At 41.0% G+C, this 15,959-nt stretch overlaps 1 protein-coding gene and 1 long non-coding RNA gene across 2 annotated transcripts in view; one reads left to right on the top strand and one right to left on the bottom strand.

Annotated features, from left to right (window-relative positions):
- LOC120386119 (solute carrier family 2, facilitated glucose transporter member 11-like) overlaps positions 1-13,639 on the top strand; it is a 47,352-nt gene extending 33,713 nt beyond the window's left edge. Inside the window, exons 7-12 of the mRNA XM_039505005.1 lie at positions 7,787-7,974; positions 8,947-9,057; positions 9,167-9,268; positions 10,972-11,047; positions 12,330-12,457; positions 13,285-13,639. Of these exons, the coding sequence (XP_039360939.1) occupies positions 7,787-7,974; positions 8,947-9,057; positions 9,167-9,268; positions 10,972-11,047; positions 12,330-12,457; positions 13,285-13,488 (809 nt within the window). The 3' untranslated portion in view covers positions 13,489-13,639. The remainder of the gene's footprint in view (positions 1-7,786; positions 7,975-8,946; positions 9,058-9,166; positions 9,269-10,971; positions 11,048-12,329; positions 12,458-13,284) is intronic.
- The window catches only part of LOC120386122, a 42,467-nt gene extending 28,017 nt beyond the window's left edge, over positions 1-14,450 (bottom strand). Inside the window, exons 1-2 of the long non-coding RNA XR_005589542.1 lie at positions 13,768-14,450; positions 12,392-12,530 (exon numbers count right to left, since the gene is read on the bottom strand). This is a non-coding gene — a long non-coding RNA (uncharacterized LOC120386122). The remainder of the gene's footprint in view (positions 1-12,391; positions 12,531-13,767) is intronic.
- Positions 14,451-15,959: the final 1,509 nt, after the last annotated feature.

Consider the following 15,959-nt stretch of genomic DNA (forward strand, 5'->3'; position numbering starts at 1 on the left):
TGGACGGTCAAAGACCCTCGGGGCTAAAACAAAGTCCGAAGTTCTGACGGGGGTGGTGAAGGAGTCCATGTTTCTCTCGGCAGCCTTTCCACGCTTTTCTAAAACACGTGTGCTTGGTAAGAAATGGCCTCCTCTGTCCGGCGCTGGGACTTATGGGGTAATGGTGCTGCACTCGGATTGGCGGAGGGCCTTGGGAGGAGCTCTTAGAGGGGTCACCCCGATTGGTCAAAATCTCCTCTCGGGGTGGTCCTGTCGGGACAAAACGCCTCCTGATTGGTAGAGGGTGGTGGGAGGAGTTTTTAGAGGGGTCACACGACCCACTTCCGGCCCGCTCACCCCAACCCAGAAGTCACCCTCATTGGGCAAAATTTCCTCTCGGGGTGGTCCTTCCGGGACGAAACCCCTCCTGATTGGTAGAGGGGGGTGGGAGGAGTTCTTAGAGGGGTCACATGACACACCTCGCTTCCGGTCATGTGGCCACCCCCCAGAAGTCACCCTGATTGGGAAAATCTCTTCTCGGGGTGGTCCTTCCGGGACGAAACCCCTCCTGATTGGTAGAGGGGGGTGGGAGGAGTTCTTAGAGGGGTCACATGACCCACTTCGCTTCCGGTCACCCGCCCCGGAAGTCACCCTGATTGGGCAAATCTCTTCTGGGGGGTGGTCCTTCCGGGACGAAACCCCTCCTGATTGGTAGAGGGGGGTGGGAGGAGTTCTTAGAGGGGTCACATGACCCACCTCACTTCCGGTCATGTGGCCATCTTGACCCCGGAAGTAATACCCCCAGAGGGTGGGACTTCCGGTGACAGGTGGGAGGGGCTTCAGGGGTCAAGGGGCGGGGCTAGGGGCGGGGTTAGGGTTGGATTGATGGTAGGGCCCTTATACTACTGTTGTGAGTTCAATCCTTGAGGGGGCCACTTAGGGATCTGGGGCAAGAATTGGTCCTGCTAGTGAAGGCAGGGGCTGGACTTGATGACCTTTCAAGGTCCCTTCCAGTTCTAGGAGGTTGATATATCTCCACTTATTACCTATTACCTTAACAGGTGCCAAGCATCCCACAAATGTGCAGGTGAAGCCCACGCATCATAACACAAACCAGAAACAGAGGCCCAAAGTGGTTGTGATTTTCCTCAACCTGGTAACAAAACAGCTCTTTACTTTGAAAGAAAACAAATAATTAAAAAAATAGAGGTTTTAAATAATGAAAACACCTAACACAGACTAGATTCTGATATCCTCACCTTGGATAGTTCTTTACTCCTCAAGCAGTCCCATGGAAATAATGGAGCCACTTAAGGAGTAGGATACTAGCCGAGTTGAGTAAGGATATCAGAATCTAGCCCTTTCTGATTCTTTTTAAAAGCAAATATAAAAAGGTAGTCACTATCCAAAATCAAAAGTGTTCTGATGAGAACACAAACACAATAGGTTTAGTCTTTATTCTATTAACCAGTTAGACTTACCACTCTCTCTTTTATACATTTTTACTAACTAATTGGATTTTTCAGCACCAAGCCTGTTGTGAAGTTTCAGCTTCACCAATCCCATGTGATAAAACATCCTCAACTTACGCTGAACAGGCTGGGCAGGAGTACGGATCTTTAAAATTTTTTTACATGATCCAGGATGTGTCTGTACTGTCTTCCATTGCTTTACTTCCACATTGTTCCATCATTTTGATGCAATGTCTCTGACACAGCCCCACATCTGTGTTTGTAAAGGACACTGAGGCTATGTCTACACTGGCAATTGAACGACAAAACTTTTGTCTTTTAGTGTTAAACCCCCTCACCCCTGAAAGACAAGTTTTGCCGTGACAAGTGCCAGTATGAACAGCATGTTGTTGGTAGGAGCGCTCTCGTGCTGACAACGCAAATGCTGCTTATTGTGGGTGGAAGTTTTTTGTCGCAGGAGAGCTGACAAACAGCGGCTACACTGCATGACTTTTAGCCGCACAACTGTAGCAACACAGCCCTGTCGCTAAAAGCTGTGTAGTGTAGACATAGCCTGATCTGGATCTGGATCTTCAGTTTAAAATGATAAAAGAGAAGCAAGGAACAAAGGATTACATCCCATCAGGCTTTTGTTCCTGTTCTGGGATCAAATGAAGACCTTTGGATTTGGGAACAATCAAATTGACTAAGTATCAGGTTCCATAATGTCGCTGAATTATTTTTCTAGATTTTTACTTGTGTGGTTCCAGTTGTTTTTTATTTAAATCAAGCTAGATTTTCATAGAGACAGTGACACCTCTTGAAACCTTATTGTTTTGTAAGTACAGTGCTTCTCTGTGGAGTCCCTTGTTGTGTAAAATTAGTGCTATGATTTGACCCAAATCCTCCTAGTGCTCTATGCAAATTTAAATTTCCAGTTTCTGGAGACATCATTTTCCTGAGAGTTTCACTGAAGTACCAATGGGAAGCTGCAGCACCAAACCTCTCTCTTCAATCATTGAGGCTAACAGTGGTTGCAGAAGAATTTTTGAAATTTTATGACCCACTTTAGGACTGGTTAGTTATTTCTTTACCACTGAGGCATAATTAGTTTGCTGAACCTACATACTTCAGAAGTTCTGGTTGAGCTTTCTTTTAAAATGTTATTTGCATTGTCTGCACAGATAAATGAAAAGCTTTCGCTCTCCCTTTAATTTTCCCTCAGTTTCTTCACTTAAAGCATCTGGTAGTGGACCTATGAGTTCAACTTTGTAGAGGAATAGATCCAGGGCAAAGAGCTTCAATAATTTCTTCAAATTGTGCATTTTGTGTTCCATTGAAGGTTACAGTTTTCTTATTGAAGTTCAAGTCTTTTCCTTTCAATTGTTTTTAATGGCATAATCACTGATTTGCTAATATGGGGCTCTAAGGAGGAACAGAGATTGCGCCTGAATGCAGTTAATGTTAAAGAGCTGCTGGAGATTTGGAACAAATTATCACAGTTATGGTTCAATAACGACAATAGCATTGAAAATCTCTTCCCTGCATGATCATTAATGTTCTTCTCTTTCACTTCAATAGACAACATTTCACTTGATAGCATATTTAATATTGAGGAATACAAAGAAACTGATTTTCTGGACTCTGAGATGAACATGAGCTTTTGTACAAACATTTCTGTCTTGCTACCTAACAACTTTTGATTGTATCTATATTACTTCAGAAAAGTTATCTGTTTGCTTTACCTTAAGCAATGTAGTTGTGTAGTCATTTTGGTCCCAGGATATTAGAGAGGCAAGGTGGGTGAGGTAATATCTGTTATTGGACTAACTTCTGTTTGTGAGAGAGACAAGCTTTCAAGCCACACAGAGCTCTTCTTCAGGTCTGAGAAAGGTATTCCCAGCCAGCCTCACTCACAGCTAAATGCAAGGTGGTACAGATTGTTTAGCATAAGTAGTTAGCACATATTCTAGACCAATCCACACAAGCGGTCCATTTCCTAGACACTACTGTGCTAATAAGCGATGGTCACATAAATACCACCCTATACCGGAAACCCACTGACCGCTATACTTACTTACATGCCTCCAGCTTCCATCCCGGACACACCACACGATCCATTGTCTACAGCCAAGCTCTAAGATACAACCGTATTTGCTCCAATCCCTCAGACAGAGATAAAAACCTACAAGATCTCTATCAAGCATTCTTAAAACTACAATACCCACCTGCTGAAGTGAAAAAACAGATTGACAGAACCAGAAGAGTACCCAGAAGCCACCTACTACAGGACAGGCCTAAAAAAGAAAATAACAGAACGCCACTAGCCATCACCTACAGCCCACAACTAAAACCTCTCCAGCGCATCATCAAAGATCTACAACCTATCCTTAAAGATGATCCCTCACTCTCACAGATCTTGGGAGACAGGCCAGTCCTCGCTTATAGACAGCCTCCCAACCTGAAGCAAATACTCACCAGCAACCGCACATCATACAACATAAACACTAACCCAGGAACCTATCCTTGCAACAAAGCCCGATGCCAGCTCTGTCCACATATCTATTCAAGTGACACCATCATAGGACCTAATCACATCAGACACGCCATCAGGGGCTCGTACACCTGCACATCTACCAATGTGATATATGCCATCATGTGTCAGCAATGCCCCTCTGCCACGTACATTGGCCAAACCGGACAGTCTCTACGCAAAAGAATAAATGGACACAAATCTGACATCAGGAATCATAACATTCAAAAACCAGTGGGAGAACACTTCAACCTCTCTAACCACTCAGTGACAGACTTGAAGGTGGCAATTTTGCAACAAAAGACTTCAAAAACAGACTCCAAAGAGAAACTGCTGAACTCAAATTAATATGCAAATTAGATACAATTAACTCTGGCCTAAACAGATACTGGGAATGGTTGGGTCATTACACTAATTGAATCTATTTCCCTATGTTAAGTTCTCCTCACACCTTCTATGGGCCATCTTAATTTCAAAAAGTTTTTTTTCCTCCTGCTGATGATAGCTCATCTCAATTGATTAGACTTTTCCTGTTGTTATGCATACTTCCACCTTTTCATGTTCTCTGTATGTATAAATATCTCCTGTCTGTGTGTTCCATTCTATGCATCCGAAGAAGTGAGCTGTAGCTCACGAAAGCTCATGCTAAAATAAATTTGTTAGTCTTTAAGGTGCCACAAGTACTCCTGTTCTTTTTGCGGATACAGACTAACACAGCTGCTACTCTGAAACAACACATATTCTAAGGAACCATTCAAGATAGAGTGGCCCTCAGTCCATGATTTTTAGTGCCTAGCAAAGTAATGAATTTAAGCTCCTCTTTTCAAAGTTGTGCAAGTTTCCTTTGAGGATGAGGACTGATAGATCAGATATAGAGTGATCATTTTATGAAAAGTATTCATCCACATGTAATAGGGTGTTTTTGTCTTTTATCATTTTCTGTGTGAGTTCATTCACGAGCATAGCGATTGCCTGGTTTCACCCTCATAGTTGTTATTGCTGGATTTAGTGCAATGGATGAGGTATACAACAGGTATACTAGGGAAGTTACATGGAAATCATGCGAGAAATCCAAAACAACTAAATACCCTGATGACAGTCATCCAACACAAAAACAAAAAGTGATACCAATTACAACTACTCCACACCCACAGAACATCACCTTTGGGAGAAACCATGGCACCAGTCCCACCACATGGACACTACATGACACCCAAACATCATCAATTTATCAAGATACCCAATCCTGGAGCTAAATTATCTGTACTCTCTAAGAGACTGAGCTTCTGCTCCACCACAGAACCTGATACCATCCTAACATATGGAGAACTAGAAGAGTTCTTCCACTGTCTCTGCCTCCAAGAATTCTTTAACAGCAATGACGACATCACTCACGTTTACCATGTACCTGTTGACAATTATAAGAAAAAAGAATAATCTGACTGGACACCACAGAGCTGATGAAACCACATTTTTGATCATTACATTGATTGCTTCAGGAAAAAAAATTGACTGTGATATCCTTAACAAACATCACATCCACCATCATCTCTCCACCATCAAGAGAAAAAGACACACAGTTCCTGAAATCCAGCCCCAGACAAAGTGGTCATCATCATAGTCCTTAATTGTGATGACTATGTTAATGAGGCCAACTGACAACTCTCTGACATCACCTACTATAAAGAACTCAAAGAAGACCCTACACCACTATTTACCCAGGAACTTAAGGATATAATCAAATCCTTCCTCAAACAACTCCAAGAGAAACTCTACAAACTCTTCCCCCACAAACCCACCCCAGGGATCTTCTGCATGCCTCCCAAGATATACAAACAAGGGAACCCAGGCAGACCCATCATATCTGGCCATGACACTCTTACTGAAGGAATATTGGGACTCAAAGAAAGCATCTTCAAACCATTCACCACACAAAGGGCCAGCTTCTCTAGAGTACAACCGACTTCCTCCACAGACTGTGCAATATTAACAACCTCCCTCAGAACACCATCCTCACCACCATGGATGTCACTTCCCTATATACCAACATCCCTCACAAAGATGCAGAGCTGCCTGCCTTAAATATTTACAAGACAATGGACAAACCCTCAAAGATCCACCCCAAATACATCCATTTCATAGGTTTCAGAGTAGCAGCCGTGTTAGTCTGTATCCGCAAAAAGAACAGGCGTACTTGTGGCACCTTAGAGACTAACAAATTTATTTCAGCATAAGCTTTCGTGGGCTACAGCTCACTTCTTCGGATGCATAGAATGGAACACACAGACAGGAGATATTTATATATACAGAGAACATGAAAAGGTGGAAGTATGCATACCAACTGGAAGAGTCCAATCAATTGAGATGAGCTATCGTCAGCAAGAGAAAAAAAAACTTTGAAGTGATAATTGAGATGACCCATAGAAGGTGTGAGGAGAACTTAACATAGGGAAATAGATTCAATTAGTGTAATGACCCAACCATTCCCAGTCTCTGTGGTGGCAATTTTGCAACAAAAAAACTTCAAAAACAGACTCCAAAGAGAGACTGCTGAACTCAAATTAATATGCAAATTAGATACAATTAACTCTGGCCTAAACAGAGACTGGGAATTGAGGTTGGCTACCTGAATATCCCAAGAGAACCTGCTTCAATATAGAAATAAAGCCCCCTCTGACTACACACCCCAGTAGTCGCCTACCACCTCATGCTGGAACCCACACAGTGTCTCATCAAACAACTACAACCCATAGTTGATGGGGAACTCATCATGAAAGAAGCCTTTCCTGAAACCCCATTTCTGGACTTCAAACAAGCCCCCAAGCAGGGCTGGCTTTATGACCCTTGGGGCCCGATTCAAATACCTGGCGGTGGTCCGGGGCTTCGGCGGCACTGGGTCCGCTCCGGGTCTTCCGCGGCACTGAAGGACCCCCCCCCACCGAAATGCTGCCAAAGACCCCCGGAGCGGACCCCCCGCCACCAAAATGCCGCCAAAGACCCCCCAGAGTGGACCCCCGACACCAAAATGCCGCCGAAGACCACCTGGACCAGGGCCCTCTTACGCGCGGGTGCGGGGCCTGATTCCGGGGAATCGGCCTAAAGCTGGCCCTGCCCCCAACCTCTCCTGCAAGCTTCCCACAGACCAGGACACACCAATTCAAAGCCTCACCAGACCTTGCCAGAACAACAGATGCAAAATCTGCAGACATATTTCCATTGCTACACCACATACAACATACCTTTCAAGATCCATGGATCCTACACATGCCTATCACAACCTCCTCCAGTGCACTAAATGTCCCAATAACAACTGTGTGGGTGAAACCAGACAAGCACTATATTCTCAAAAGAGCTCACACAGGAAAATGTCTCTGTCTCTTTACTTTAGTCCATTAAACATATTCCATTGGCATAACATAACAATTGGCATAACAAGAGATATGATGTACTCAGTACTTCCCTTTCAGCTATTTAGAGCCCTTTTTTTTTATTCACAGATTGAAGTGGGAGCCTAATGTTTCTATTAGGAAAACACTTTAAAATATGGGTTATGCTTCTTGTGTAAATAGTTCCATTAAGTCTCTCTCCAGTCCCCCACCAAAAAAAAAAAAAAAAAAGGAACACTAACCTCCACCAAACAGCTCACCCCCCCCCACCAAAAAAAAGTAGTGGCTTGTCTCCCCGCTTCTCTTGAAAATCAGTTTCTGTTCATATCTCTGCAAAGGTCAGCTCACAGAGGAGAGTAGATGGGTTTTCAGAAGCTAAGGTCATTTTGGAGGTATGGTGAGGCATATGGAGCTATCGTATCATTTTTTCTTATTAGCTTTGAAGCGTTTTCATGGGCCCTTGCACTACCAGGAGGAGATGGAAGATATACAGAGAGAACGTTTTGCCTTAAATGGGGAGAAACCCAAGAAACCGTGGCAACTATTCGGTGATCGCTGTGTAAAGTGGCAGCTCATTACTGTGATTGTGATGACTATGGGCCAGCAGCTCAGTGGGATAAATGCTGTAAGTGAATTCCTCACTATTCAGAAGCCAAACAATTTGTTTTAAAGTTTTGCCTGTCTAATTTCCATCTGGCTTTGACCTTCATTAAAATCAGGGAACTCTGTCTAGAAACTGGCAGAAACACGGGATATAGGAGAAGGGAGAGACTCTTTATTTTACTGAAGCTGATAGGGAAAAGCCTGATTCAACTAAAAACAGCAGGAAATATTAATGCCAAATTTGGATGATAGAGTGGAGGTTTGTTTTGCTTTGTTTTTTAACTCTCTCTACCCAAAGTCAGCATAATATGTAGGTTTCCTGGAGCAAGAGCCCTACTAATGCTTGAATTTATGTCTTTAGCACCTGACAAAATGATTAAAGCTCCATCATCCCCTCCCATGCTGCATAAACAGCAAAACTTAAGTTACTGCATCTTGCTTCACTTCACATGACTGAATCTCTCCCATTTCTTTTTTCCCCTAGACAAATTACTTTTGGGTTTGGCTTTATGCTTTGGATGTTGTTGTTTTTTTTAAGCTAAGGTCTACTTCCAGTGCCAGGTGAACACTGTAAGAGGAACCCATTTGCCCCTGGGAGCAGGGTTGGAGTTCAGATTCCAGAATAAGCAGTGCTCCCACTAGGTCTCTGAACTAATGTGCCTGAGCCCTGGTCTCACTCCAACTTTGCATGGAAGTGCAGGCTGCACTCTTTCTGGGATCTCTCTCACACCCACTAGAATGTATCATGGCTCAGGCATAAACTCTTTCTTATATTGTTCACAAGATAATGTTCAGACTATCAGATTTGTTTTTGCTAGCAGTAAATTTACCTAGAGATTGAATTATAGATTTCCCTTTTCGTTTTCATGGTTTTAATAAGTTATAGGATGCAATTTACTCAAAGGCTGCTTAGTGTGTGAGCCTGATTCTTCCTCTTACTGATGATTTCACTGCTCAAGCACATTGGCACAGCTCTGTTGATATTTTCTTGTAGATTTATTTCTATGCAAGTTACATTTTTAAACAAGCTGGGATCCCTGCAGAAAAAATTCCATATGTTACTCTGGGCACGGGAGCTTGTGAATGCCTCACAGCCCTCACTTGTGTAAGTGACAAATTCTACTTCTACGATACCGGTTATTTTTATTATAGAAAAAGAGAGATGTGGGAATGTGGCATCAGTGTTAACTGAAAAAGTGATATTCTATCCCCAGGGTTTGCTGATTGACTACCTGGGAAGAAGACTGCTCATCATTGGAGGATACACCCTGATGAGCTTTTGGTGCATAGTGTTAACATTCTCCCTGACGTATCAGGTATTAAGAAGAGCTCATGTGCATCATGAAATGCAATACTGTTTCTGTTTGAAAATCTGTGAGATTATAGATCAGCAGAGCTTTTAACATTGGAGAACATCCTCTCTTGGCTGTCAGAGAAGGAGCAAGAGTTGCACAGTTTAAACAACAATGTAGGTCATGACCAAACTTTTAAAAAATGATTTTGTCTCAGCTTGGGCACCTAAAAATCACTAAAGGTGCCTGATGTTCAGAAAGAGCTCTGTTCCTCCTCTTTGAAGATCAGAACTTTCTTAGGTGTTCCAAATTGGGCACTCAGAAACTGAGGCATGCAAAATCACTAGTCACTTTTGAAATATTGGCCAAAAAGCTCCTGGTGTCATGACATCTTATAACCCTATAGCAGCCCTTCCGAAAACATTAAATGTACAGCAGTGAATAGCAGCAGTTTCTATTTCATACAGATTATCCTTGTTCCGAATTACAGTGGCTGCTTCCATTGATTAGCAGCCAATAACCTCTGATTGCACTGACGGCAGGATTCCCAAGAGTTCTGAATTTGGTTCTGGCACCTCATAGTGTATTTTCAAACATCACAATGCTATCATCCAAAATTTGGTCCTGCATCTAAATTCTGGAGCTCTATGTCTAATGCTGGTTGGATTAAATAATGACAAAATATACTTTCTAACTTTAAATTAATAATTCCCAGATAAAATACTACCTAAAGATAAACTTAAGTTTGAGAGTCCATTTCAGTCACTTAACTGTAAATGTCCTATATGAATACGGTAGTTATAAAAAGAAATACTAAAAAGCCAACCAAATCAGATTTATGTTTAAATTTACAAGAAACTCAGACATTTGTAAGTATGGAAGTTCACCACTAAGGTACTCATACTGCCTTAATTCTGCCTCTGTAAAGATAGCCTCCAATCTTCCCATCCTTGCTAATGTTGTATCAAAAATACATACAATAGAAATTTGGTTTTATACAGCTAAATTCATTCATATGTTTCTGATAAGTGTGCTGCTTCATCATCACACTAACCTTTGCTCTTTTAATGTAAATAAACGTTATTTCATTATTTGGGCCTAGAAAGTTTGTACACACTAGTTATGTGTTTAATGACACTTAGATAATAGACGGGCCCATGGGATTATAGGGCTTCACTGTAGGAGGCTAAACAGTGATAAAACTATATTAAAGTTAAACTAGTAATAATACAAAATTTTACTTTGATTTTACAGACAAAGGAAAGTTTTCCATCTACTAATTATAAATATTACTAACAATGGGGACTCAAGCGCTAATAAGTATTTGTGAAATTGATTGACTAGTATTTTATTGCTTTAAAAGTAAAAACAAGAAATTGGCTATTACTAGCAATTAATGGCTGATAGTGACTAAATGGAAGTTGACCAATTTACAACAAAATATGGTAGCTGTGGGATTTTAATTTTTTTTTCCATTTATACACTGTAGTATACCAAGGTACAGGGATTAACTTAAATACATGACACTCATTCTTCGAAGACACTTGTTGATTTACTGATCGCTAATTAAACTTAAATTAAAAGATCTGAGTCAATGACCAATTTTCTGTTATTTATTCAGGTGGTCATTTATGGGTTCAAATGCTAAACACTTTTGACTTTAAGCCAAATGTTAAGACATGATGACTGAAATCTGAACTAAGTACTTTTCATGCTCTTTTTTTCAGGAGCTGTATCCCTGGGTGCCTTATTTGAGCATGGCTTCTATATTTGCTTTCATCCTGAGCTTTGGGTTAGGTCCAGGTATTGCACATTAGTGAACTTTTGTTTATAAAATTGCCTAAAATGTATCTCTAAAACAGTGCCAATATTGTCTGTAGTGTAAACAAGACAGCTAATACTTCCCCTAGGGATGCTGATGCTCTGGCTAAGATAAACCAAATGCATAGAATGGCATAGGACGATATGACCGATACAGTGCATTCCTTCACTGTATGCTCTCTTCAGGACCATGAAGTGGCCTTCATTCTGGTATCTCTGATGCACCCAAATCACACAGGAAGCAAGTATGCAGTACTGCGGAAAGGGATCTGGGAGTCATAGAGGATCACAAGCTAAATATGAGTCAACAGTGTAACGCTTAAAAAAACAAAAACTAAAAAGCAAATATTCTGGGATATAGTAGCAGGCATGTTGTAAGCAAGACAGAAGTAATTCTTCTGCTCTACTCCATGCTGATTAGGCCTCAACTGGAGTAGCGTGTCCTGTTCTGGATGCCACATTTCAAGGAGGACGTGGACAAATTGGAGAAAGTCCAGAGAAAAGCAACAAAAATGATTAAAGGTCTAGAAAACATGACCTATGACGGAAGATTTAAAAAAATTGATTTGTTTAGTCTGGAGAAGAAAAGACAGAGGGGGACATAACTTTTGATGTACTTAAAAACTGTTACAAGGAGGAGGGGGAAAATTTGTTTTTGTTAACCTCTGAGGTGAGGACAAGAAGCAATGATCTTAAATTGCAGCAAGGGACGTTTAGGTTGGACATTAGGAAAAACTTCCTGTCAGCGTAATTAAGCACTGGAATAAGTTGCCTAAGGAGGTTGTAGAATCTCCATCACTGGAGATTTTTAAGAGCAGGTTAGACAAACACCTATCAGGGATGGTCTAGATAATACTTAGTCCTGCCTTGAGTGCAGAGGACTGGACTAGATGACCTCTCGAGGTCCCCTCCAGTCCTACTATTCTATGAGGCTTGTTGTCATTGTACTTTTAATAGGCCCTTACTTATGCTAAGTTGTATCTTACTCCTTGAGCAGTCCCATTGAAATCAATAAGACTACATCTGTAAGAGGATACACCTTATTGTGAATAGGGGTTATCAGAATCTGGATCAAAAAGTGTCTAAAAAGAACATTTTAAAAAAAGTATTTGGTTAACAAAAGGGATTTATATATAGATCTATCTATATCTTTTACATCAATGGCATATTCAAAAGCAACTATTATCTTTTTCTTGCTTGAAACTTTCCCTGAAAATGCACACTTACCATAAGAACCTATTCTGTTTCTGAAATTGATCCCCAGGTGGTATAACAAATGCACTGACAGCTGAATTATTTACACAGTCTTCACGGCCTGCTGCTTACATGATAGGAGGATCTGTTAGTTGGCTGAGTTTCTTCACAATAGGAATGCTCTTCCCCTTTATAGTGGTACGTATCCATTATATATACCATCTTCTCTCAATTGACTCATGTCCACTTGACTTCTTGCAGATAAATTCTCCTAGATGCAGAAATTGTTCTTCTTTATACAATAAAGAACTTAGTGCTTAGACTTAAGATAAGTGAAAACTCTCCTTCAACAAAGGTATTATTAGAGTCAGTCACTCTTAGTAGGCAAGTTTATTTTAAGCTATCTACAAATAAAACAAACACACACAACAGAAGACAAATAAATAAATAAATAGAAAGTCAGACTGTATAGGGAGAACTAATCTCCAGGTTAGGTTTATGATCAAAATATCCTGTAGCTCAGTGGTTAGTGCACTCTCCTGAAATGTAGGAGACTCCTGTTCAAATCCTCATTCCCCCCCCCCCCATCTGGGGAAAGGCAAATTGCATCCAGCTAAGTGGTCTAACCAGTGGGCTAAATGTTACATTGTAGGCACCACTTCCTACTCCTCATTTTGTGTGGAGCAAGGCAGGCACCGAATTCATTCCCTATGTAACTATGTGGGCTCTTAAGCCAGGAGAGGGGTTCCTGTTGTCGACTGCTAGTAGGGCTAGGCATCTCCCTGCAGATTTGAAGTGTTCTAAAATAAAAAAAACCACCAACTATACTATTGATCATTTCAGCTAATGATACAACAAAGAGATAGGGAACAGATGGAGCTTCAGCTCACCCTTTCACTTAAAACCTAGATTTGACACTGGTAGTGACTGTCAACAGTATCTGAGTTAGTATTTTCTAAAATTAACTAGGTATTATTTACTATAAATTTTTAATTAATCTCAAACATCCTGTATTTTGCTTTTAGAATGGACTGAAGCAGTATTGCTTTGTGGTGTTTTTACTGGAAAGCTTGTTGGTTGCCAGTTTCATCTTCTTTGTCATTCCTGAGACAAAAAACAAATCTTTTCTGGAAATCAAGCGAGAATTTCAACACCTTAACTTTAGAGGAAGAATCAAAGAGAAGGAAGCAGAGCTATGTGAAAGAAGACAGCTCTGCAATGAATTTTAGAGTGCACTTTACATCTCACAGGTGTAAGGCAGCCACATTAATGGGAATTATACACATATGCTCCCATATATTGAGAAAAATAGTGTTAAGGAATGTATTCAAAGATAGCTTGTTATATCATCAGGTGAAACTTATTTAAAAGGTAGACTAATCTTGCTGGAATATCAAAATACTGTATTTTATGTACACATACAGTACTGCCTACAAAAAAGACTCAATTCAATAAAAATGTTGAGACACATTTGGCTAATGTACACATGCAGAAACAGTGCTGATTACCTGGTCTCATGGAGTACAGATTTCACTGGGGATTGCTCCAAACATTCAATGTGAATCCATGGCATGCCTCACACTCTAACCACATAAGGTGTCAATATGAAGAATTTGGGAGACAGCGATGGGGTTGGAACATCACTTCTTGAAATAAAATGCAGCTATTACTTTAATGTGATATTAGAATGCTGAACATTTAAGAATGGCCATAGTGATCGCAAACCTACTGCTAATTGAAATATTCTAGTTCAGCGGTTCTCAAACTTCATTACAGTGTGACCCCCTTCTGAGAACAAAAATTACTACAAGACTCCAGGACGGGGACCAAAGAACCAACCTGCCTGAGCCCCACCATCCTGGGTGGGGTTGGGGGGCCAAACCTGAAGCCCAAGGACTTCTGCCCTGGGGCAGGAGGCATATAATTTTAGCCCTGGGCAGTGGGGCTTGGGCTTGAGACTTGTTGGGGCTCAGGGCCAACACCAGCCTTGGTGACCCCATTAAAATGGGGTTGTTACCCAGTTTGGGGTCCTGACAGTTTGAGAACCCCTGCTCTAGTTACTACATAAAAACACTCCTCCTCCTGCCATTAAGACTAATTCTGCTGACAGGACCCAGCCTGCTTGAGGCTTTTCCTACAGTCCTATTTCTGTCACAGCACAAAATGGACACAAGCAATGAATCCCATTGGAATGAAGGCAGTAGGTAAGAAACTATATATATGCTTTTTTAGATTCATGATAAAATGTATGACAAGGACTGAATGGTATTGGGGATCAGCATATAACTGGCCTCCCTGAAATTACTGGTTGAAATCCAGCCTCGATTAGAAAAAAAAAATAAATGAAACCATCATAACAGTTATTTGGTGACCTGTGTGAAAATAATTTGAGTCTCACTGAGTCTGGCTCCCGGTTGATGAAAATACCTGGTCACAAAAGGCAATAAATGGTATCTACAGCAGAGATGCCTAAATTCAACTTGTGATTGAAACTGAACAGTTCTCTCATTCCCTAGAGATGGGTCATTCCAAGACAGGACTGGGGAACACTGACAGCACAGGAAGCCCATAATTAGCTGCCCTTGCTATACATTTTTTCAAGATCCAAATTTCTTGGTCAAGGTATAGTCAAAGTCCAGACTCTAGAAAAGAAAATAATAGAAACAACAATAATTAAAGTAAATAAAAAGATTTTGGGGTCCATTCAAAAGCATCTGGTGGTCCAGATTGGGCCCGCAGTCTGCTTATTGACTACCCCGATGTATAGCTTGAATTGTCAATACTGTACCTGTAGTGTGGAAGAGTCCTGTGTTTAATCACCAGGGCTGTCCATTTTGAATCACAAGTGAACTCACATTTTAAATTTCCCTTAAAACTAAAACACCAAAAGTCTTAATTTATTACTGCATTTACGTTCCCCTTTGATTGTTTTGTTTCCTCACCTTATAAGGATCTGTTATAGGAGCTGTAACTTATGTGCTCTCTGGCTGTTTCCGACTGATGCTACCACTGGTGCAGTTCCACAAGTGATATAATAGCAGGAGCACTACTGTAGAGATGTCAGTGTTTTAACCACTCTTGTCTAGATCTACCCAGAACATGCTTAGATGACATGATGGTTAAAACAGCATAGGCTCCTGGGTTCTTCTCTACATAGACCTGAAGAGTAAAATCAATGGGAAGTTTTAGGGGAAAAAGGCTAACAGACAAAGCCACTGTGTTCTTATTGCTTGTCAGGAAGTTATTTTAATAATTTAATCATTTGTTTTTACAACAATATACAGAGAAATTAGTTTCTACTCTAGATATCTCCTGCTGCACTGCCATGAACTCATCTCTTGTGTGAAATAAGGTCCTATCTGGTTTAGATTCTCAAAAAAGGCTAAATACATGTCTCCCTGTTTGTTCAGTGCACTGCTAGAGCTGGCCAATAATTTAGTTTAAGCATTACAAGGCAACATACAAAGTACGCGCAAGTCTCCACTTTTGCTTAATCCTTCCAACTGCCTCACCAACACACAGTGATGTGAAAGGAAATAAGGGAAGCTTTGGGCAGGAGAGTTTGATGAGGTACTTCTTGCTAGATTCATGCAAAAGTAAGATATTAAACACATCCTGATCAAAGTGGTAGTAAACAAGGTAAGAGCGACTATCACACTGGTTGAAGAAGGCAAATGCGTTCCCACCCTGAATAATCTCT

The sequence above is a fragment of the Mauremys reevesii genome, linkage group 18 (genome assembly GCF_016161935.1).
Source record: "Mauremys reevesii isolate NIE-2019 linkage group 18, ASM1616193v1, whole genome shotgun sequence".
Lineage (NCBI taxonomy): Eukaryota > Metazoa > Chordata > Testudines > Geoemydidae > Mauremys > Mauremys reevesii.